The sequence below is a fragment of the Cyprinodon tularosa genome, unplaced genomic scaffold, assembly GCF_016077235.1.
Source record: "Cyprinodon tularosa strain WSP-4 unplaced genomic scaffold, ASM1607723v1 ctg79, whole genome shotgun sequence".
NCBI lineage: Eukaryota > Metazoa > Chordata > Actinopteri > Cyprinodontiformes > Cyprinodontidae > Cyprinodon > Cyprinodon tularosa.
The window spans coordinates 2,508,046-2,533,701 of NW_024039551.1; the positions used below are offsets into that span (position 1 = coordinate 2,508,046).

Genomic DNA, 25,656 nt, shown 5'->3' on the forward strand with positions numbered 1-25,656 from the left:
TCTAAGAAAAAAAACAAAAAAAGGCTAACCTAAAATGGTCCCATCAGGGTACACATCCTTAAGCCAATATGTGGAAGCTTTCAAGAAGGTCAGACACCCAAGACATTTCAGTGCTCTTCAGATCCCCCCACAGAGCTTCAGACTCGAGGCATGGCAACCAGATAACTAGAAAGTTCTTGAGTGATTTGGGTCATTGTCATGTGGAAATATTGGATCTTCTCTCCATCTTTAGCTTTCTACCAGAACCCTAGATGTTTATGCTATCACTAACTGCTAGTACCAATGCTATGCCTTCATTCTACATAAAAAAAAATCCTGTTCTTGCTGAGAAAAATTGCATAAAACATGATGTTGCCACCACCATGCTTTACAGTTTGTATGGCGATGAACAAGGTTTTTCATATAATCAAACATACATTTGGGTATTTAGAGCCTAAAGTCCAAATTATATTTTACTTTAGATCACCTTTTGACATTCTCATGTTGTCAAGCTTCAATATTTGTTTTCTTTGTAAAAATTATTTTGCCGTGCCATCCGACCCATTAGCACAGACAAGTTTATAATGTGGGAGAATGTAGGAATCTGACTCTCACCAGAGCAATTTCAGTACTTTGATGAGCTCTTGCTTAAGAAGGATAATTTTGTACAGCTGCAAACTGGTCATCTGGGCATGTAGATCACCATTTTCTCTTCAGTTTCCTAGCATTTAGCTTCAAAATGTGCAGCTCTGCATTAAACCAAGGACCCAGCCTTTTTCAAAGGGGCTACATTGTCTAAGGCAGTACGCTGGGAACTAGTAACGCCATCAACAAAATCATCAATCTGTGAAGGAAGATAAATTGAATGGTTGCCCTCTGCAGTATCGTTCAGTGATAGAGTTGGAACTGAATATTTAAGGCAGAGATCTTCAACAGGGGGTCCACGGAGGTACTGCATGGGGGTCGCAAAAGCTTTGGTTGATTAGTTTTTTTTTTATATTCCCCCCTACGCTTTTTTTCACTAATTGAAATGTCTTTAAATCCACATTAACATGAATTCAACACACTGTAGTAAACAGATAAATGGAGGCAGAAGATGTCTTTCAGTCATCAATGCACACATTCAGCGACACACAGGAGCTCTTTCAAGCTGGGCACCGTTTCAGTCACAACACCTGTCCCATCAACCAGGAATCAGAAATACTTTCATAATCCCAGGGAGGGATTACTTTAGTTACATTACTCCATCTGTAATAGAGTGATATAGAACCAGTTTGATAGAACACTATTTCATAGAATATATATAATAAGGGGGTCCCCGCTCCATCTCTCCATCAGTTTGGGGGTCCTTGGCCTGAAAAAGGTTGAAGACCCCTGATTTAAGGGTTGTGAGAAAATACTGTTATTTCTTCACATTCTAATCCATATGTCAACACAGGATCCAAAGTATGAAGATAAGAATGTGTGGGACTATTCACATTTTGAACAATACTTATTGAGTCAAAGATAGCATTAAATGCTACATTTAAGCTATCACCTTCAGTGTCAGCATGGATGTTGAATCCCCCACTATGATGATCCTGTCAGTATTCAACACTATATCAGAAAGGAACTCTGAAAACTCATCTAAAAATTCAGAGTAATGACCTGGTGGACGATACAAAGTTACAAAAAGAAGAGGTTTTGTTGCTTTGCAATTTGGATGAGGGAAACTAAAGGTTAAACATTCAAAATAGTTGTAATTATTAACTGACCTTTAACTAATCAAAAAGTCAGACTGAAATATTATTGCTACTCCTCCTCCTCGCCCAGAACCTCTGGGCATATTAAAATTTAAAGACCTAGAGGGAGTTGCGTCATTTATGCCCACACAGTCCTCTTGTTGTGTGTTAAACTACGACTCTGTTTCCTAGTCTGCACCCTGGGCTGTCAGTGTTTTGGAGGACAAATGCATTTGTCCAGATTACTAGAAAGAAGAGAAGCACACAGATGCAGTCATAGTGTTGCAATTCAACTTTTTCATTTTATTTTTCATTTTTTTATTCATTATCATTCAGCTTATTTCCCAATTCTGTTCCCAATTCTGTTCTGCTGACTGCACATCACAAGGTCGAAAAGGTTATAATGTTTTTCAACCTGATCTAATGTTAATCTGTCATTCCAACAAGCGTGTGCTGACTTTAATGTTTACCATCTTGACTTGAACTGGTCCTACATGAATGTGTCTTGTGGAAATCAGGTCTACTATACAAGTCAAAATCATCCCCTGTTGCAAGGCCAAACTGCATGATGTTTGGACTTGATGATCTTTTGAACCTCATATACAGGGAACAGGAGTAAAGTGATAGTCAGGTCACATAGTTATTTCTCCCCCTGCATGCCAGTTACATAACAGCACTGATGATATATGATAGCATTACAGGTTCTAGGCTGACAAGGATCTGCATTAGCTGGTGTGATGCTCTCCTTACAGCCAGAATAATAATTTGTAATGTGCATGTTTAGTTCTATATTTAATTAATCAGGGACCTAGATACCTAGATACATGGTTAAAATAGCCAATAACTTCTGTTTGTTTTTTTCCCACGATACCGGAGAAAACAGTAAACACAAAAAAACATTTCAAATGTCTATTTTATTTTCTTGGAAATTTCTTTATCGTCGAAAAAGCAGATTTCACAGCATGATATGCAGCGTTTAACTTTTGTCGAAGTTCCAGCGAAAGTTACATTAAATAACCCAAAAATTATGATAAGACACAGTTTTCTTAGTCTTTAAGTGGAGAAAAGTAGGGAAAAGGCACACTTAAGTGAGCACTCACCTCGCAAAAAACGTCTTTTTTTCTTCTAATAAAATCTGGCAGCACACACCTGCTCCACGCTATTGCTGAATGCTTCAGATAAATGATCAGGAATAAAGTTCCAGTCTGGACAGTGCAGAAAACTGCATTGTACAGGTTTGTAACAAAGGGTCCTGACAGTGCAGGTCTGGGTCCTGACAGTGCAGGTCTGCATCCAGACCCCTTTCGCTTTGTTGACATGCCCCTGCGCTACCATGTTCATTTTGATTCACCTGTGTGGGTCGGCATCTCCTGCTTTCATTACAGCTATATTTCCAACCTTAAATCCTAATGCAGCAACAGGATTGACTGACCTCTTTTGGGTCAGACTCGAATGGTTAAAACAACAAATGGGTCTTTGGTCCCCTCCAACAACAACTCCCAATCCCCCACATCATAGTTTTATTCAGCACTTATAAATGCTTATATATATTTATTGTGATTATAGCGTGCAGCAGCGCGGGATGGTTTGCCAGAATCTTTTTATGGTGGACCAATAGCCTTTCTCCATGGTATTTCCCAGGCTGTGGCACACTTAACCTCACGTTACCTGCCTTCTGCTTCGGGAGCCCCACAAGCTAACCTGGCTTGATCAGTCGTTTTTTTTGTTCAGATTGATGGCCCTCCTTACTGATAGCATACACCACCAGGTTTGGGGGTTGATGCCACAACAGGTAGCACAGACCATGGAGCCAGAGCTACATGCAGCCACATCATCAGTAGAGCCAGAGATTATGGTCCCCTAACTCCATGTCCCCCGCCTCTACCCTGAATCTGATAGAAGTTATCTTGGAGTTGGGAGTTGAATACATCCCTGAACGAGGGCTACCCCAGATGTTCCAGCAGACCCTCACTACTCCCCTGGACTTGTTTGGTTTCCTCCTCGTCCAGCATATCCAACTCCCCATCTGGTGGTGATTGGGAGAGGCTGAGGATTGGGATGGGTCTGCTTGTCTCAGCCGAGCTCGTTGGAGTTCAACATGGTGAACGAGAGGGTTGCATCCCTGTGCCTTCGGGTAGCGGGGAGGTCTCTGGCTTTTGTTCTGAGCCAGCGGTCAAACAACAGTCCAGAGTACCAGGCAGTGTACCTGGGGTACTTTATGGGAACTTTATAAAAAGTTTCTCATAGATAAATAAAGGAGTCAATGAGAGAAACTAAAAGAGAAATGGATCAATGAACTAAGAAATATTAGGGCGAGACTCAACTTTATAAATCTGCATATTTTCTGTTAGCTCGTAGCTCCTCGATAATGTATACTTTCATTATCTCCCAGCTGGAAATGTCCCCCGATTTAATCCCCTGGTCACCTTAACCATGCCAAGTTAGCCTTAAGGTTAGATAACCTTTAGGCTAACTTGGCCTATGTATTAAAAAAAATATTTTATTTTTCTTATTTTTGTATTTTGATCACTATGTTAAAATGTAATAATTTAGGTAAAAAGTCAGCAGCTGACAATTTTCTTTTACACCAACTCACATGAGCCTAAACATTGATACGTGACCTTTAGATGTATACAAGCCACTTTATAACAGCATTTTGATCTGAATTTAAAACTGATAATTTGTTTATATAAGTGAGGTCCATTTTAGATAAAGATAAATTATTATGGGATTTAATTGGGCAGCTGTTCAAAACCCTGGATGGTCCTCATTTATAATTATGTAAGAAAACCAGTGTGACAATTGGTTCCTTGTAGTTTTTTTTTTTTGTTTGTTTTTTTTCAACACTACATCTGGCAGATAGAAACATTTTAAGTCAGGGGCAACTAAAAAGATTGAACCAATGAGAGAAAACTGTTTCTTCCTACTGGTTAGCAAACATTAAAAAGAAAAAAAAACAGAGGGTGGCTCAGAAGATGGAAATAATTGATATTAAATGCTAATCTTGGTTTCATTTTGCCATTAGCTTCCTTTTTGCGTTTGCTGTTTAAATCTTTAGAGAAATGACTATGTGTGTTTTTGCAGTTTAACGAATGCGTTGGTGAAAGACCTGGAGAGAACCACATGGACCCACTTCATAAAGGGTAAACTCACATCACAACTGATGTACACAGTTTGTTCAACCTGTTACTCAAGTTTTTCATTGATAAGCCACCTGCTAAGAATGGCAACAGTTTTGTTTTGGTTTTTTTTGCTTGCTCATTTTGTCTTACAACACGCTCTACCTGATAAGATTTATTATCTTCCCCTGATAAGAATTAAGATAGGCCTCCACGTGTGGGAGTATTTACTGCCTGAGGTTTCCTGAGGTTTTTAGGTAACAGTGCACATCCAGAGGATTAGCTTTTGCTGAAATTAATTCCTGTTTCCCCTTTGCAGGAATGAGATTTTAAGAAAAGAGGAGCCAGGATCCACCTCACAGGTAGGTTCATCTGCGCCTTACTTGATTTGCCTTTCTTGTCTGGTCAAACTGTAGATAGAAATAGAGACTTATTTGCAAAGCACAGGTAAAACCGGACCATACATTTACTGGTACCAGAAAGGAATAAATAAGTCAGAGAAGTATGTTCACAAACAGTAAGAAGTCCAATTAGACTGGCAAACTACATAAAGCCCCAATTCCAATTCAACCTTATATATAAAGCACTTCAAAACATCAGCTAGACATGGCGTCTTTCTGTGAGGTTGTGTGTGGAGTGATCCCAGGATTCACCATATGAGAAAATGCTGAAGCGGTGAGTTTCTAATTAGGATGTTTATGGCTGGTTATCAAAGGTTCCTTTGTTTTGTACACTGTAGCTTCCACAGTCATTCTTTCTTTTTGCATTTGAAGGATAAAAACAAAATAAAAGTTGATGTTTTGTGATGCCAGATGTAGGTTGACCTGAGGAGACAATACGATACCCTCTCCATTTTAATCCTTCAGAAACTTGTTTTTCTAAGGTGGATTTTAGTGGCAGAGATCCGTTTCGCAAAGCAGGTTACTGAAATCTTTCTATTTTCTAAACCTGAAATCAGGGAAACTGAGTTTTCCGTCTCATAAAGAGAGTTTCCTCAAGCACTGTGTCTGTTACCATAGTAACATTTTCCCCAGAGCTAACCTGATCAGCAGCAGGTTTTCCTCCATAAACTCAGGGTCTCCTCTGGCTCCTTTAGGCCAATACGTTGTTTTATTTTCCTGATACAGTGAGCAGTGTTCTGTCGTAGTTTTGTGCATCGATGAAAATAAAATCTGTCACTAGATCTGTTAGAAACATTCTGTATTAAAAATACAAACAGCATGCCCTTTAAACGAGGATCCAATTAAAGAATGAGCGGCATTAATTCACTAAGAATTAAACATTTATAGGTTGATGGTTCTCAGACCGCATATAGATGTCCTTTTATATTTAGAAAGTTATCTTAATGAGCGCTACCGTTTCATCTCACAATCCATCACAGACTTCCAGAACTTATCCGTCCTCACATTAGCAGCATTACACAAACTTCTTAAACAGGAATTTAACAGAACTGGATATCAGTGAGAGAACATCGATGTGTGATAACAGCATCATAGTCAGACAGCCACTTAGTATTTACTGTGTAATGGAAGACAGGATCAACATGAGGAGGAACCCCATGAGATGAGGCACAGGTCCTACCAGTTAGAACAATGTTTTATCTTCACCTGCTACCAGGTGATGGACCTTACAGAGATCCACTGATCCACTACTATTCAACCAGTAAACTAGTTTTACCTGTAATGTAACAGTTTTTTACAACATTCTGTTGTGATATTTATTAGATTGTCTAAATATGTATTTCTGATATTTGAAATACATTTTTTCTTTGTCCAAATGAAAACTGCAAACAAAACATACATTCTTTAAATATAAAATAAACATTCTGGATTTCTAGAAATTAACTTCAGATTTCTACTTTACTATTGTTACTGGTCATAATTTGCATCGTTTTGATTAGGAAGAAATGTATTTTAGATATCAAGACATTAAGTCAATCTGAAAAATGTGAAAACAGACACCTGAAATATATAAACATTAATTAAAACTTAATACTTACTAGTACAATTTAGCTTTTTACTTTCTGAAATTTTGTTTCAGCTGCAAATATATAATTTAGGAAATCTATTATTACAGTTCTGAATAGGAACTGACCAGGAAGAATCCTATTTTAGTAATGTAAAAATGGAACAACAGAGAGTATAGTGTTTTTAATAAATGTCAAAACGGCCTGCCATATTCGCATTTACTCCAGCTGCAATCTCCTCCAACTCCATCTCACTTTCTTTTGCAGCTTTTGCTCTGTATTTTAAACAAATTCTCAAATATTTATATCTCAATTTCCTCTGGTGTGAAATTGGCACTTCCTGCTGCCTGTTGTCATGGTGACTTGTTGAATCAGGGTTCCAGTGATGATGGCTTTTCATTAAGCTCGACTGAGTAACCTACTCAGAGTTGATAAAACAAACTCACAGAATCTGCTGTGAAACCAACAATAAAGTTTCCAACCTCAGAATAGATCAACCCAGAGTTTAGTTGTTTGTTAAACCTGCTTTGTGAAACGGTCCTCAGGTCAGGCAATAGCTCGACATTACTACCCACATGGTTCCATCTGGACTCTCTGACGTAGGGATCCTGCAGGCCTCTGCCAGCTGCTCATAAATGCCCAGTTTTCAATAGTGTGACATGCAGTATATTTTAAATGACCATATCTTGTATGGTAAACATTATACAATTTACTGAGGTCACTACTTTGTTCACTTTCCTTGAAAATAACAGCCTCTGGGTCAGAGGTTTGTAAGATTATTTGGAAATGTATGGATTAATGTGCGTGAAAACTTTAGCTTCAATGATTGTGTCAGACTGATCTTATTGATATTTGGGTTCCTCAGACTCCTGTTTCAAACTTTTGGCATAAACAGTTTTTGATCTTTAAACACACAAACAGCTGTTGGGACTCGGTGTGTATTTGTTTCAGCAGCAGGTCTCAGTAAACTGATACAGCTCAACACAAACACGATGTACCTGCAATGCCAGAAAGCTGATAGTGGGAAGTGATAGCTGCCTTTTTCCCAGACAGCACACATGCACAACTTAGCAGAGTCATGAGGATGCCTCCAACAATGTCCACAAATCATGAATTCACTCAGGATTTTGGAGATTGAGAACAGCAGATTATTTCTTTCCATTTTTAAAGACTTTGTTTTTTGCTAATTGAGTTATTTAAAATCCTATTAAACTAACAAGTGTGGCCGCTAGTTGGCCATGCTGATAAATTACAAGGTCCCTTTAGGTCTGTGGTAATAATGTCTGAAGTTAAACTAATTTAGAATGCAGATCTAAGGAAGCTTCAGTGGCATCTGACGTCTTGGACAGAGTGGTGTTAAAATAAAACGTCACAAATATAGAGTTCTTTATAGATCCAGATCAATCAGATCATCCAGTTAGATTAAAGGTTCAAAGTTTCTAAGGAAAACCAGCTGATTGCATCGACTCATTTACTTTTCAGCAATCCCTCACACTAAGCATGCTTGTAGCGACAGTGGAGAGAAAAACTCCCTTTTAACAGGAAGAAACCTCCAGCAGAACCAGGCTCAGTGTGAGCAGAATTCTTCTAAGACAGACCAGGGATCAATGAGACAGAACCAGACATAGAGAAGGAAAATAAAAGCACTGCTCTAGAAATGCTTTCTACATTAGAAAAGCAAATGGTAAATTAGCTCCACATGTGGCTCTGTCTGGGAAAATGGATGGATGGATGGATGGATGGATGGATGGATGGATGGATGGATGGATGGATGGATGGATGGATGGATGGATGGATGGATGGATGGATGGATGGATGGATGGATGGATGGATGGATGGATGGATGGATGGATGGATGGATGGATGGATGGATGGATACTCTGAAATAATTAGGTAACATTTATTGTCATGTGGTGCCCCTGTGTTTTATTTAGGGGTTTAACAATAAATACACGCTCATGCCGCACTATTCAGGATTTTCCACTAGTAAACAATTGAAACTCTGTCTGTTATTTCTTTCCATCTCCAATACACTATATGCAGAATGGCTGCTCTGTGTATGTAGGATATATGACAGTGTGTCGGGTTACATGTATCAGTAACTGCTGTCCTCAGCCTTTCTGCCATTTCAGCAAAATTACTCTTTTGACCACATTTCTGTTTGTAGAGCATGCATGTTGAACCCTGCAGCTTAATCATTGTCTAATACATCACACACACCCATTCTCATCTTGCTATATTTAGTGAGGACCATGTGTTGGCTCCCATTGATTTTAACCCTTCTATGCCCTAACCCTGGAAATAATCCCAACTGAACCGTTATCAGTGCATCCCTCACTCTAACATGAACCTAGCCTGCAAAATATCCTGAATTTAGGACAAACGGTCTTCATTTAAATGGTGAAATGGGATACTTTGCTCTCCCTCTGAAGCAGAAACAGTAACAAACACAGACACATTGACACACACAGAATACCACCATGTGTCCGCCCTCCCAAGCCACGGTTACATCAGCGCGAGGATCCAGGTGGTGGGAAGGATAGGCTCAAACTGACAGTAGCTTCTGTGAGGGCGGGTGATGGGATCTGTAACATCTGCGCTCATGTTAATCCACAGCAGCTCCCTCTAGAGCATCATTGAACCAGTTTGTGTCTGCGTCACTGATCCCACGGAAAGCTCAGAGCAGCACTTTTCTGTTCATTATCAGCGGATTGATTCAATAGTCCTGAGGCAAATAGGATAAAGTGATCAAGTACAAGTCAGCCGTCAGTCAATAGCTTTTATCTTCATGCATTTCTGTAAGGAAAGAAAAAGGTTTTCTGGAAGCATTTGGCCATAAAAGTGTAAAAGGTGTGTAGGATCATTGTATGATAATCTGCTCTACAACACATTTAAACATCTTATTGCCCTTAATTAAAATCTAGTTAGATGTAAATGAGATGAAGGCAATGTATAACATGCAACGCTCAACAAACGGAAACATAAAACCATACAAGTCTGGAGGAGGACAGAAAAAACATTTAGGGAGCAAATAAGACTAACAAAACCCTAAACTAAATACAAAGAGCTACTCCAGAAACATTTCAAGTATTGAAACATTTAAGTATAAAAAGAAAAAATGAGATAATCTGCACACTGTCATAAAACAACAGGCTGCTTTGAAGCTTCGTTCGATTCAATTCAGTTTATTTCAATAGCACCAGTTCACAACACGTCACTAAAATAGAAGCGATGCAGTCTAATTGGTTCAACGTTTATAAGGAAAACCAGCTGATTGCATAAACTTTATTCATCCAGAGCAAAAGGGAAAATGTTTGAGCGGTGCTTTAAGTGCAGGAGGGGAACCGGTCGATCTGCTCCCTGCTGTTTAAGTTAAGCTCTAAGGTTTAAAACCATCAACCCAACCAGGGAGGTGGAACCTTAGAAAAAGAATGAAAATAAGAAACAAAAAAAAGTGAAAAGAAATTATTTTTATTTTTGTTTTGAAATGAAAAGATTTATTTAATATTAAAATCTGCAATTTTGCTCCTCACAGACTGACAGATCCCCCTCAGGCTGGATATGTTTACGGTTGGCACTCAGTCAGCAGCTCAGTTCATAGCTTTAAAACTGCAGCTTTTAGGAAGTGAGATGGTCGGCGCTCCTTTAGTTCCTGATCCATGCCTAAGATATCCTCCAGACATGTTTACAGACAGAAATCAGTTCACTGGACACTGGAAATCCATGCATGTGTGTCTGTAAACCAGACCCTCGTAATCCCGGCGTTCCATGTGTCCCTACTTCCTGACTCAGAGATCAGCCAGCCTTTCTAGAGCCCAGTGACACTGAGGATGCTGGAAGCCATCAGCTGAGACACAGATTATTGTTAAAACGCATGAAGAATTCAGGGTGGGAACCACTGCTCTAGAACTTGTAACTCTACACCTCAGGAAGTAATTATAGGTTGTCTGAATCTTCCATATCAGGACAGCAGATAACTGTATAGTTTACGTGAGAATCTCTGCAATGTCCTCAGCAGGATGATTAAACCCTGGATTTACTGTTCCTGTTTGCTCCACATGCAGCTGATTTTCCTTGTGTTGTTTCAGCCACGCCGAGCCTTTCTATGCAACCCAACTCTGTACAACAACAAAGTTTCAGCAATTTTCATAGAAATGTTTTAGTGCAGAGAGCAGGTGTTGGTGAATGGTTTTGTTTTATGCTGATCTATAGCAAAACCTTAGATGGTGATTTTAAAAACTGATGGCTTTAACAACATGAGCAGAACGATGTTCTAGGATGGAAACACAGTTTTCTGTTCATACCAAAATATTCATCAATAGCCACATAAATATTTTGGTGCATAATGCATGATTTGGCTAGGTTGTAGGTGTTTGAGTTTATGGGGAGCAATTTATTCTGTTTTCATTGGAGAAACTTTATGTTTTAAAGAAATAAGCTGTTTAAATGGGTTATAATTGCACTGAGAGATTCCACTGGTCGTTTATCTGCTCATGTTGCTCTTTCTGTGACTTCCTCTAAGGTTTAGATACGCATCAAGATAATTAGTGTTATATTTGTCTACATTGGATTTCAGAAGGATGTTTGGATCTTCAGGAGAAGAATAAGTTATTTATGTGGAATTTACACTTTTTCATTTAACCTTGCAGGAAGTCAAAGTTATAAACTCTGACTTACAAATTAACTTTCAAACAGTGATTTCTTCTTATATCACGTCCTGAAATTCTATGCTGTTCAGGAGTAATTGGAGTAACAAAATGTTAATAGCAAAAATGTTATTTAAACAATGAAAATAGCTTTTAATATAAAAGAAAAAAACAGTGCAACTTGAAGATGGCAGCCTGGATTTAAAAGCAATCAACATGCCATTATGAACACATAAAGCTCCCTGTAGTTTGACTGCTGCTCTTTTCATCAACATCATCAGGTGTGTTTTCTGTGATTACTTCCTTCTTTAATCCCATCAAAAAAAACATTAGATTGTTCTCCTGTTAAAGGCTTAAATACATCAAAATGCACAAACATATAATCCAATCAGTTAACCTTAGAGTGTAAATTTATAAGGAGAATCTTTAACAGCTAGACTGATTTGATCACAAATGCCTAATTAAAGGTAGAAAAAAAATCCTTATCAGTCATATCCTCAATAGCTAGAAAGAGGAAGTAAGCAGATTTAGATTCTTTTTATTATTGTTTTCAAATAATAAAGATTCACTAAATCCCACCAGAAGAACTTTCTTCCATCCAGTTCGTCTTATAACCAAAAGTTTAAAACCAAATGAGCTTGGAAAATTGTTTCAAAGAAGTTATGCTGTTGGCATAAACGTTAAAAAAGTGGGAAGAAGTGTTTCTCATATTGGCCCCCAGGTATCCCCGGATGAACAGAACTGTTTTTTTTTTTTTTTTTACAGTGTCCTGTCTGGCAATGTGGCAATAAGAATAATTGTCTTGATGCCAAAAAAGAGCCCAACAGATTTTACTAACACAAGTTGAGTAGTCGCCATAGTGTTCCGCTTGATTTATACATGCTTTATTATTCATCATGCAGGGAGTATTACAGACTATATGGACACTTTAATGTAAGTAGAACAGGAAAGAAAAACAGAAAAAAGGAGAAAAGATTAAAGAAAGAGAGGATAAAAGGGAGATAACGTTAAAACATGGTTAGTGTGCTTCATCACCTGCAAAGAGATGTGAAAAGAAAGGCACAAACAATGGATATAGTATTAGACAAACAATAAAGTAATAAGTTGGTACCATTGCTGAAGTATAAGCAGTACTATTTAATCTGACATGTATACCGTGGTAGCTGAAGGTAAGAAAATGGGCTTTCTGTATGGAAGTGAATCTCTAAGTACCTGGAAACAAACACCTTTAGTTGTTGGAGAGAGTGCACCTGTGAAGAACTGTTTTTCTCACCATGCAGGTCAGACAGGAACAAAGCTTCTGTCTGACCATGAGGGGCTGTTCAAACAAAGGTGTCCTTTATGCATCTGACGACATGTTTAACAAAGTCAGGCTTTTATCGAAGCTAAATATCAAAGCTTGAGCAGCTCTGCGTGACTCTGATTAAAAGACTCTTCTTAAACCGAGAAGTTTTTGTTTATCAGACAACAGTAGAAAACTGTGAGCAGAATAACAACAGAGAACCAGAGAAACGCCACAAATCTGCATGATGGTCCCAGAGGAGGGGTGCCTTTAATTCAGCTTTGGAGCTAAAACCCAAACATTAGCTCTCTGCAGTACTCAGCAGCTCACAAGATCAGAGCAAAGACTAAGGAAGCTTCTGGAACATTAAAGCAGCCAGATGTGATGGATGGGGGGTGTGGACCGTGGGCCGGGCTCTTTCAACCCACATCAGTGCACTGCAAGTTGTTTTCTTCTGCAGCTCTCATGCAGATGTTGGGATGCTCGTGGCGGCGGGTTTTTGTGCCATGCTGGGGGGTGACTTGGTCTTTAATTGCCCCTGGAACAGGATGAGCAGCAATATTCAAAGGCTAAACTGATGACAGACAGTCAGAGCAGTTTGTCCTGTGACAGAAGCGAGGAAGGGAGGGTTCTGGAACGCCAGCTCTATGCAGAGGACATTTGTACAGTTAGTCAGTCACATTCTGCACGTTCACACAGAATCTGCACGCCACTTCGTACGCGCTCTGAATCACATCACACTTACTTCCTGTGTGGCAGCTGAGGAGCTGTGAGAAGTTCAGGCCTGGAGCCTCATACTGCAGCTTATCCTATCAGGCTGCTCTGCCACTACAGCTCTGGACTAGGATGGGAGACCTGCAACATTTGGGTGACTTTATGACCACAAGCAGGGTGTGCTTAATACAAGGGCGTAGGTTTGATTTGAACTTTGGTAGGGACACTATTAGTCTGGTGTCATTGGTGCTATGCAATATGCATGCCCTTTTTTATGCTCGATGTGAGCATCCGTACTGATAAGAGGAATTCATTGTTAAAAGAGAAAAGCAACATTTTGCTCCATTAATAAAAATGTTATAAGCTCTACACTCATTAGATGCTGTTTATCAATGTTTGAAGTATCACCGGCTCTGATGAATGTGGAATTAGGACTGTTTTCCACTTTGAAAACGGTTTCATTTGAACGACTAAGAGAGAAGGTAAATACAGTATTTTCTTTTGAAGATATAGAATTGTGCAGAGTTAAACCCCACTCTTATATTTTTACCTACTATTCTCTCTCTGTATCAATTTTTTAATTGGGACTAGTTTTGTAGCCTAATATTTATTGTAGTAACCCCGCAGCATTCTAGTGTGAATATATTTTCAATGTTGTGCTCCAAGCACACGCGGACTAGAAAACAGCCAATCAGAGAGAGAGAAGGCGGAACTTAAGGCAGAACAACCAATGAGAGTAGAGTTAAACAGCGCAGCACAGTTCCATGCGCTGCTACATGAAAGGGACAGGAGAGACCAGGCAGAGGAGCTGCGAGAGGAAAAGAAGCCACTGCTGCAACAACTACTGCTGTAAATTATAAACATGTTGCTCACATCCAATTATTGGTAGGGACAATTAGGTCGGTTCAAAATTTTGGTAGGGACATGTCCCTATGGTCCCTATGCAAACCTACGCCCATGGCTTAATATGCATCCTTTACTGGAAAACATCTATGGCACCAAGTCTGAATGCTTCTGTTTCTCGGTCATTCCCAGACTCCAAACTGGGAATGGAATGGGAAAGAAATGGAATCAAATGAGCAGATTCCAAAGGATTTTCTCTAAAATGTGGATAACATGAAAGATATGAGCTGGTACAGCAGAAAGGTTCTGGAGGGAAAAGAGGAGCCATCCAGGCAGCCTACGTGTGACTGCTCACATTCTCTGTGTTCTCCCTTCCTCGCCCCTCCTCCATCCTCCTCCTCCTCAGCGTCCCTCCGCCCCTCCCTGCAGAAACAAACAACCCCACGGAGGCGCGCCGCTCCTGGGTCAAGCAAGTATGGCATGCTGTATTGCCATATAATCAAACCGCACCTTCCAGTCACATTTGAAGATGTAAACATTAACTGATCTATATAGGAGCAGAAACACAGAGGAAAGTCCATTTATTTTGATATTAATATATTTGTACAGATAAATAATTGCTCATGGAAGTTTTTCTCACCGAACCCCAAACGTCCCCACCTTGCCATGGGAGTAACTTCGTTAGAAGCCATATAATCGCAACACTTTGGTTTTTTTCTATATTGTTTACCAAAAAACAAAGAGGAAAAAATTAATATTATTTAGTGCAGTGGATCATAACGACATCAAACCGTTTACAGAACCTCACCTCTGAAAACTAACTGAGGGACTATTTTAGGGTTTTTATGACCATTTTGAACTGGCAGGGCGTTTCATCATTGAGTCATTTAATAGGAAAACTCCTGCTATAAAATAATCCAATTAAAGGTTCACCGGAGGCTTAAGGAACCAATGGGAGTAAGAACATGATATATATATATATATATATATATATATATATATATATATATATATATATATATATATATATATATATATACACTCACCGGCCACTTTATTAGGTACCCCATGCTAGTAATGGGTTGGACCCCCTTTTGCCTTCAGAACTGCCTCAATACTTCGTGGCATAGATTCAACAAGGTGCTGGAAGCATTCCTCAGGGGGTTTGGTCCATATTGACATGATGGCATCACACAGTTGCCGCAGATTTGTCGGCTGCACATCCATGATGCGAATCTCCCGTTCCACCACATCCCAAAGATGCTCTATTGGATTGAGATCTGGTGACTGTGGAGGCCATTTGAGTACAGTGAACTCATTGACATGTTCAAGAAACCGGTCTGAGATGATTCCAGCTTTATGACATGGTGCATTATCCTGCTGAAAGTAGCCATCAGAAGTTGGGTACATTGGGGTCATAAAGGGATGGACATGGTCAGCAACAATACTCAGGTAGGCTGTGGCATTGCAACGATGCTCAATTGGTACCAAGGGGCCCAAAGAGTGCCAAGAATATATTCCCCACACCATGACACCACACCACCAGCATGAAACATTGATACAAGGCAGGATGGATCCATGCTTTCATGTTGTAGACGCCAAATTCTGACCCTACCATCCGAATGTCGCAGCAGAAATCGAGACTCATCAGACCAGGCAACGTTTTTCCAATCTTCTATTGTCCAATTTCGATGAGCTTGTGCAAATTGTAGCCTCAGTTTCCTGTTCTAAGCTGAAAGGAGTGACACCCGGTGTGGTCTTCTGCTGCTGTAGCCCATCTGCCTCAAAGTTCGACGTTCTGTGCGTTCAGAGATGCTCTTCTGCCCACCTTGGTTGTAACGGGTGGTTATTTGAGCCGCTGTTGCCCTTCTATAAGCTTGAACCAGTCTGGCCATTCTCCTCTGACCTCTGGCTTCAACAAGGCATTTCCGCCCACAGAACTGCCGCTCACTGGATGTTTTTTTCTTTTTTGGACCATTCTCTGTAAACCCTAGAGATGGTTGTGCGTGAAAATCCCAGTAGATCAGCAGTTTCTGAAATACTCAGACCAGCCCTTCTGGCACCAACAATCATGCCACGTTCAAAGTCACTCAAATCACCTTTCTTCCCCATACTGATGCTCGGTTTGAACTGCAGGAGATTGTCTTGACCATGTCTACATGCCTAAATGCACTGAGTTGCCGCCATGTGATTGGCTGCTTAGAAATTAAGTGTTAACGAGCAGTTGGATAGGTGTACCTTATAAAGTGGCCAGTGAGTGTATATATATATATATATATATATATATATATATATATATATATATATATATATATATATATATATATATATATATATATATTTGTTCATACTGATGTTATACCCATCAATCAGTTTATACATTGTAATCAGCAGTGAGGAGCATGTGTTGACTTCCATTGATTTTCAGTTGTTTCCACACCCAAACCCTGACAATAAACCTAAACCTAACCAAAGCACGCCTCACCTGAACCTGAACCCAATTCCTACTTTAGTCACTGTTAGCAAAAAGGAAGAGAGAACTGGCAATGTCCTCACTTTGATTGTGAAATTGGAAAAGACTGCCCCACCAACACAGGAGTACACACACACTCACACACACAGACATTCAAGTTTGTATTTCTATTGAGACTATAAATTGTTTCCCTCCAACACCCTAACCTAAGCATAAGGCAGGGGTGAATGCAGGCCCGATCAGGCAGCTCACCCTGACTTTACTTCCTCCAATTCACTTCACTCTTTCCATTACTTTTCACTTCTCTTCCTCACGTTTTTTCTTTTTATATATAGTCCTGTTTAAAATTCTTCCCAAATCATGAACCTGGTTCAGCTTGAAACATGAGAATCTCATGAAAAAAGGACCTTTGATTCTCTGAAACTGCCTTAGACATTTGGCAGGATGGGGAGACTCATTAAGTGTGTTCTTCATCTAACCTAAGTCTAAGCTTAACCATTACCACTCTATTCCTAACCCCAAACCATTACTAGTTGATTCCTTCCCTTAACCTAAAGTTAATTTACAAGATATCTCTAAACTCACTCCCTAATGTTAGAAATGGGGGTCCACTACATAACGACCAGCCTTCAGTCCCCATAAGGCATTTTGGCCCTCACAGGGTTAGTAAATATACCATAAACAATCCTAAATAGATAGTCTGATTTTACTACTCTGGTTGGGACTTTCCATTTAATTCCATTCCTTTGTAGGTGACTTCTACAGCCTAACAGTGACCCTTATCCTACACCTAACCATTACGGGTTCATACCTTAGGCCCCGTCCACACGAAGTCAAACCCTGGCCTAAACGCACAAATTTTTTTTTTATTCAGCCTTCAGAGTGGGAAGATTTCGAAACGCCGTTTTCGCGTTTCCATCTTTACGCTCTAACCGCATTTTTTTTTTACAAGCATGCGTCATAGCGTCGCCTCTAAACACGCATGCGCGACCAGTATCACAACAACAATGGCGCCGTTGCTGCTAATGCTACTCACCCTGCTGTCGGGCTTACAACAGAATCTTCTTCTTCTGGAATATCTCCAGGAAGAACAGAGCAATATCGACGACATAGTTCAGCACCTGAATTTGACTGAACCACGAAAATGGACCCGCAGGGCAACCATGTATAAATATTAGTGCGCGTGCCCAACATTTCGTCGCTTATTTTTGCTTTGGCACCACAGCGCCACTTACAGGCCTGGCATACATTTTGCAGCGTTTTCATGCATTCGTGTGGATGATCACATTTATTTTACGTCTCCGTCTTTACGGCAAACGTTTTGGAAAATATCAGCGTTTCGTGTTCGTTTTGACTTCGTGTGGACGGGGCCTTAGTACTAACCTAAACTCAATTCACACCTTGGTCCTAAACCTAACACCTAACCCTAAAATAGAGCTTGTAACCGTTGCATCGGGGCTCCTCTTCCCTCCATTAAAGACGTTTCATCCCAGCGCTGCGTGTCCCGAGCCCGTAAATTCATAAATGACCCCTCACACCCCCACCATGGACTGTTCTCTCTGCTGCCCTCTGGGAAGAGACTTTAAAGCATCTGATGCAGGTCCAGCAGATTCCAGAACAGTTTCTTTCCCACTGCCATTAGACTTCTGAATGTTGTGTGAAATGGGTTATGTTATTTAATTTAAAAAAAAGAAAAAAAATTTATGTTAGAACTGTAAATATACAGTCAGTATGTTGATATTACTATTTTTATGTATTTATTACTGTTTATCAAGTCTGCACTTTAAAAAATGAAATTGTCTAGAGCTGTTTTAAACAAAATGTATTTATGTATACACTCATGTAGACACAATGACTAAATAAATCTGTCGAAGTCTAACCATGGTGGCCAGGCTAAAGCAGTCAGTCCTTATGGTGTGCTACGATTTATTCATAGTAGTTCCCTCAATGTGACAAATAGTAACGGCCTAGTGGTTAGGGCATAGAGCTTGGAATCCAGAGGTTCTGAGTTTGAAACCCACTCCCACAGACTGCCACTCTGGGTCTCTGAGCAAAGACCTGTGATTGCTCCCGGGCGCCCCACGATGGCAGCCCACTGCTCCCCCAGGGTATAGGTTAAATACAGACATACATTTCTCCAATGTGAGATCAATTAAGTTCAATAAAAAAAAAAATGTATACAAAAAAAACACACACACACACAGGGACTGGCACTGGTTGCATATGCAATGTTTTACATATTTTTCTCTCTGTTTCTTTTTGTGTTTCTTTTTCGCTCTCTACTCTGTGAAATTCGTTTTGTTTTATATTGACAAGTAAATACGTTTGCTCTGTGAATATATCTGATCTTGACTTGCCGTATTATATCTTATATTGGCTTGCCATACCGTGGGTATAGGAAAACTACTTTGGGGAAGGAGTGACATACTGGCTTCAAACAGGGCGGGGCTAAAGAGATTGTACCCAATCAGATTTAGCAGCGCTCCGGTGGGCGGATGTTTTTGTTTTTCCTCTGCAGCCAATCAGAATTCGAGCCCCGCCCCTCTCTGTTCCTCTTATAGAGTGTGTGTCCCCCCCCCCCCCCCAGCCTGCAGGTTGTTGTTGTTGGACTGAAGGCTATTTTCTTCTCTTCATGGTTGTTCAGACGTTAAGGATGAAGATCCAGGAATCGCCCGTCGCTTGTGACGTGGGAAGGATCGGAGGGGGAGAGGTTCGCGCCTCGGAACCGGACCGAGACGACGTTCCCCGTCTGGACCTGACAGCTCTGACCGAGAACAGCAGCTGGGGAGGTGAGGCTTCGCTTCCTTCCTTCATTTCATGGCTGCAGCTCTAACTGTGGTTCTGCAGCTGAACAGAACCAGTCCTCTCTGGGCCTCCAGCTCCCTCCGCTGCAGAATCAGACCACTTTGCATTGGATCACAGAGTAAAAGGCTGCAGTTTGAGGTCTGTTTGGCTCAACCACCTGCAGCTTTCAGCCAGAACCGTTAGATGGGAGCTTCGGTTCGGCTCAGGGTTGATAATGGTGCTCACAGATGGACTCTATGGAAAGCTCTCTGAAATGTTTCCATTATTCTGATGAGAGAAAACTTGAGTTTACTTATCAGAAAAGTGAAACAATTCAGAGTAGATTGCTGCTCCTCCTCCTCTCCCTCTCTGAATGTTCCTGATCTTCTGGTTTCTTTGTTTTTTTTTGTGTGTGTTTTTTTTCCTGCATCCATCTGGTGCTGCAGACAGGAAGTTGCTGGCCTGGTTCTGTGTGACTGTTCTCAGTTTCCCACCAAAACATTTTAAAGAGATGAATAAGATGCAGAATCCTTGGGAGAACATTCAGGAAACTTTCAGAGAACATTCAGGGAACACGCTGTTCTGACTGGCTTTTTGTTCCGGTTCCGCCTGCTGATGCTTACCAGTTTCCTGTTAGCTATGCTGCAGCCTCATGTCTGTCTGTCTGTCTGTCTTGGATGGTCAAACCTGGAAAAATACTGGACCCCCCCACCCCCACTGCTGCTCTCCAGCTGAAGCTCAGAGCTTCAGATCGACCTCCTGCTGCAGGAGGAGATCAGTGCACGCTTTCTAAATGCCCCCTTCAGCCAGCTGACCTGCAGTCCTCAGCAACTGCTTGGTTTCAAGTTTGGAACAGGAAGAAAAATGCTTCTGGAAAGTCAAACATCATGACCTTCATCTAAAAGTTTTCCCTCCTTTCCCCTCAGCATCCTTCCTCCCTTGCTTGTTTTCCTTCCTTCATCCTTTAATTCCTCCTTCTCTCCTTTTCACCATTTTCTTTCTGTCAATCTCTAGTTTCTGAGACTCCGTTTAGGTCCATTGAGGTTCTGTAGGTCCATATAGGTTCTGTGGGTCTGTATAGGTTCTGTAGGTTCCTGTAGGTCCATATCAGATCTTTAGGTCCAAGTAGGGTCTGTGGGTTAATGTAGGTCCATATCGATTCCGCAGGTTCATATAGGTTCTGTAGGTCCGTATAGGTTTTATAGTACTGTGTACACAGTGTAGAAATGTGGTACGATCTGTTGAAGTCAGAGTAATCAGTGGTTCTAAGGAAGGACTTGTTAGAAACTCTAACTGGGGCCATGCAGTGCATCATTCCCAGAACCCAGCAGGTTCTGGGTTCTAATGTTCTGTGTTTAATCAAAGGGTGTTTTTCTGCAGCCTTTTTGCCACTAGGGGCTGTTATGAGCTGCCGTGTGGTGCTGTAGTCTCTCTTTCACCTCATTCTTCACTGTGTCCATCTCTCCTTTCTCTCTTTGTTCCTGTAGATCCCCCTTTTCCCAACTCCTGTCTCCTCGACTTCCAAAGTGTTTTCCATCCCAGTTGCTGTGATGGTAAGTCCTGCCGCCATCAGAGTAATTACAGCAGAGAAAGGCGCAGCTGTTTGTCTGACCTTCTCCTCTGCACAGCAACATGCTTGAACGATCTGGAACAGAACCAGCCAGTATCAGAATGGACCAGAGGCGGGTTTCTGGTTTCATTAATCTAGTTAATCCCGAACCATTGGTTGATTTAAGGGATTAATTCAAAATGCCATGGAGCCTAACAGGACAGGCTGTGATGGAGTTTCAAACCCGCTGACCCGCCACAGGGCCCCCCGCTCAATATATAATATGACCCGAGTCCAAGAGGACAAAAACCTGCAGGATTCTGGTGCTGAAATCTGAGCTGGACCTCTTCCAGTTTGGGCCAAGTCTTCCCCTAGCTAAGAAAACATGGCAGATCTGCCGTGTTCCTCTGGAGGTTCATCCCAGCAGCTTCCACCCCCTGCTCTTCTTCTTCTCATCCTCCATCAGGTCTCTGAGTTTTCCGGGTTTTCCATCTGTCTGAAATGCTGGCCCAGAATCAGCAACTGTCTCTAAAAAACAAACGTCCCAGCAGGGATGGAGGCCTGACCTTCTCCTCCCGTTAAAAGCTCAGTGGTCGTCAGGGGATCCGCTTGGCCTTCCTCCAGCGGGCGGAGGATGGCGGAGCTTCTGGGTTTACAGTATAAGGCATGATCCAATGTTTGGTTCTGATCTGTTTCACTTCTAACAAAACTCTTTTCAGTTTTTAAATTAATTGTTTAATTGATAAAGAACAGGAAGCATGTTCCAGTGATGCCTCCTAGGTGGCGCCACTGTGCAGGCATCTTACTCTGGTATTTTTTTGTTATGTTCTTTAAACGGTCATCATGGGGGCCTAGTGGTTAGGGCACAGCGCTTGGAATCCTGAGGTTCTGAGTTCGAGCCCCACTCCTTAAGACTGCCACTCTGGGTCTCAGAGCAAAGACCCTTAACCCCACACTGCTCCCCGGGCGCCCCACGATGGCAGCCCACTGCTCCCAAAGGGGAAAGGGTTAAATGCAGAGGTAAATTTCTCCAAAAGTTCAATTATTATTATGTGGTTGCAGGGATGGTGCTGGCGTTAAGCTTGTGGCCATGTGGAGGCTCTGGTCCTCGAGTACCAAGGGGTCCTGCCCCCTTTTCTCTAATTCCATTTCCTGTTTACCTGCTTTCAAAATAAAAGCTAGTGGTTTCTTGGGGTGAGAAATGTTCTGCCTCAGAACCATTAATGGAATATGTCCAAATCCCATCAATTCCCCCACATCAGAGTCAAACTTGTGTTTTCTCAGAACCGATCCCAGCGTGCCCGCTGCAGAGGGAAAGCATGGACCGCGAGGAGGCCCGGCTGTCCCCCCACGCTGGGGGACGCCTCATCCGCCAGCTGGTGGAGGAGGACAGCGATCCTCTCGTGTCTCCTCGTTTCTACGCCTACGGACACAGCCAGCAGTACCTGGACGACACCGAGGTGCCTCCTTCTCCGCCGAACGCTCACTCCTTCATCAGGTAGGACGGAGGTTTGCCTGCGTGGCTGCAGGTGAAGGAGACCAGAGGTTGAAGGTGTGATTTTGTCTCTCAGTCGCAGACGGAGCTCATCGCTGGGCTCCTGTGATGATGAGAAGGAGGAGCTGCTGACCTCCGCCCAGCTCACCAAGAGGATTCATGTTCTGAAGAAAAAGATCCAGAGGTTTGAGGAGAAGTTTGAAGACGAGAGGAAATACAGGGTATGTAGTTCTGATGAAGAACCCAGAAACCAAGATTTGGTTCTGATCACAAAAGCTCATCGTCCTCTCATTTCCAGCCGTCCCACAGCGACAAAGCTGCAAACCCAGAGGTGCTGAGGTGGCTCAACGAGCTGGCCCGACTCCGGAAAGAGCTAAAAGGTACAAAGAAGCGTGGGAGAAGTCAGCAAACAACCGGAAGGTTGATCTTTGAGATGCTACCTCAGATATCTGTCTCCTCTTCTCTCTCCAGAACGTAAGCTGATCAAATCTGAGGAGGACCTAACCCCTGTGACCCGCCAGCGCAGCAACACGCTGCCAAAAAGCTTTGGCTCCCAGCTGGACAAGAAGCCCCAGCAGGAGAAGGCTCCCAAGCCTCCAGTGGAGAGCACCCTGGACTCCATCTTGAAGAAGCTGCAGGAGAAGCGGGAGGAGATGAACCGACCAGAGGACATCAAGGTAAAACCGAGAAGATCCAACGACGAACGTTTAAAGAAACCGAAGCAGTTCTGACTTTTTCTCCTTTGGCAGGATATGACACGGGACCAAATCGGAGCCGAGAAGGTCGCCCTGCAGAAGGCTCTTCTCCAATATGAGGGCATCCATGGACGGCCTGTGAGTCTTCTTCCATCCCAACCTCTACAAACATCATGAATTTATAATTATAGACCAATAAAAGCATAAGACCAGCGGGTCCCTGGAGAGAAAAATGCTCCTTGGTCCGATTCATAGCTGTCCTAATGGATCAGCATTTTGAATGTAGCTTCAGAGCCTTAAAAACCTCCGCAGACATCTGGTTTTATCTGGTTTACTCAGAAATGTGGGGAAAACTAACAGGAAGTGTTTCTGCTCCAGGTGACCAAGAATGAGCGGCAGATCATGAAGCCACTGTATGACAGATACCGTCTGGTGAAGCAGATCCTCTGCAGGGCCTCCACCATCCCCGTCATCGTAAGTCCTGTTCCCTCCTCTCAGCACACACTATGCACGTCTGCACACGCCTAATCCTGGATGCTGCCTTCTGCCAGAACACGTGGCTGTCACGCCACGACGTGTTGTTACCTTCCCAAGCCTTTAAGTCCAGATTTAACAGATCAAAGGATCACAGAGGATCTTTCCGAGGAACTTTAGACCCTTAAACAGAGGAAATAAAAAAAAACAAAAAAACATTTCTATTATAATTTGATGTTATTTAGTTGCACAGGTGCAGATCCAAGCTCCACTCTGTGACTTTTCATTCAAATCAGCCAGCTGTGTCTCCTGGTGCTTTTAGCATCCAGCTGTGGTTAATCCCTCCCTTCTTGACCGTCACCACAGGGCTCCCCCTCCAGCAAGCGCCGCGGCCCCCTCCTTCAGCCCATAATCGAGGGGGAAACTGCTCTCTTCTTCGACGATATCAAGGTGAAGACCTGCTGCCGCTGTTATCCCCCCCATCCTCCCCTCTGATGGAGATAGTTGGTGCCTGTTGATTGGGCAGCTGCCTGCTTCCTGCCATCAGCATCAGTTCAGCTGTTTAATCAGCAGCTGTTCATGTTTGAATAATTTAATGTTGACTGATGAAAACCTAGAGAACCATGTTCTCCTTCCATTCATACAGACTAATGGGTACAAACAATGATTTAGGGACTAACCCTGCATGATCCTCCATGTCTAAACCCGTCTGAAGTGGTTCACATTTAACCCTTTGTCCTGCTCTGCTTTTTCATTAACCACGCCGTTTTGTTTCTCCTCTCAGGAGGAAGAGGACGGCTCGGAGGATGACGGAGACACAAACAATCCTTTTATGGAGAACATTCAGCCCGAGCTCAGCGTTTTCAGCTTCATGGACGAAGAAGTGGACGGTTTCATTTCCCCCGTAGACGACCTTTCACCCTCTAAAACCACGACAGACATGGGGCTGTCCAACCTGCACTCTGCCACCATGTAAGTGAACGAGCCTGCTGTTTTTACCACTTTACTGGACGTAATAAAACATCGGAACTAAATTCTGATCCTATTTTAGCACCCAATAAAAACTGGTTACTTTTTGAAGCTTAGGGTGTGGAGTAGTTTCTCTTTGATCAGTAGTTTCTCAGCAGTCAAGAACAGTCAGAGATCTGAGTTTGGAGAATCTGAGCCTATGGTTCATGCTAACAGCTATCAAAGCCAATGGCTACATGGGCCAGCAGTTATTCAAGCAGAAAAATACACCTGAATAGTTAATAGATCCAGACCATCAGCTCATTGAAGCATGTGCAACCAGATATACATCCAGGTTCCCATAAATAATGTAATTATGGTTCTAAAATTACTTATTTTTTACTCATAACTCATTAAAAGAATAACTATTAAAGTTAGTGACCTCACTTTTTTTCTGTGAATAAATCCAGAACCCCTCAAGTGGAATATTTATAGCTTCACTTGGTTTAAATTCTTGTTTAATTCTCTTTTAAGGAACCTTTTTCCTGTCATACAGATTATTAATAAAGAAGTAATCAATTGATTCATCTATTAGCAGAATAATCTTTAGTTGCAGCCCAAGTTAAGACTGTCACATTATTATTTTTCTTTTTTTTATCCCAGAAGCACAATCCGCTAATTTCCCCATGGATCAAAAAACTTCTGGTAGAGCATTTTTTCGGGATTATTTTGTGTTTAAATGCAGCGGATGAATAAGTTATTATCTAAAGAGTGAAATAAGAAGGCAAATACAATCACGCCAGTTTTTGTGAAAGTTTCAAACCAAAGTGCTTTCCATAATTGTTCTGATTAGCAATGCAAACAATGAGTTTTCTACATAATTAAGTTTTTTTTTTATATAAATCAAAGTAATTGTATAATTACCTTATTAACCGGTAACAGTTTAATTGATATAAATGAATATGACC

General features: G+C 41.6%; 1 protein-coding gene across 5 annotated transcripts in view; it reads left to right on the forward strand.

The window, feature by feature from the left end:
- The window catches only part of fam13a (family with sequence similarity 13 member A), a 70,563-nt gene that overhangs the window by 43,223 nt on the left and 1,684 nt on the right, over positions 1-25,656 (forward strand). For 2 of the 5 annotated variants that reach the window (XM_038271071.1, XM_038271072.1), the window contains exons 11-22: positions 4,785-4,843; positions 5,139-5,181; positions 19,388-19,532; positions 21,015-21,080; positions 22,361-22,574; positions 22,648-22,792; positions 22,870-22,951; positions 23,043-23,248; positions 23,321-23,404; positions 23,645-23,740; positions 24,107-24,190; positions 24,525-24,712. In XM_038271071.1, the coding sequence (XP_038126999.1) occupies positions 4,785-4,843; positions 5,139-5,181; positions 19,388-19,532; positions 21,015-21,080; positions 22,361-22,574; positions 22,648-22,792; positions 22,870-22,951; positions 23,043-23,248; positions 23,321-23,404; positions 23,645-23,740; positions 24,107-24,190; positions 24,525-24,712 (1,412 nt within the window). The remainder of the gene's footprint in view (positions 1-4,784; positions 4,844-5,138; positions 5,182-19,387; positions 19,533-21,014; positions 21,081-22,360; positions 22,575-22,647; positions 22,793-22,869; positions 22,952-23,042; positions 23,249-23,320; positions 23,405-23,644; positions 23,741-24,106; positions 24,191-24,524; positions 24,713-25,656) is intronic. The other 3 variants (XM_038271074.1, XM_038271073.1, XM_038271075.1) reach the window with 3 other exon arrangements.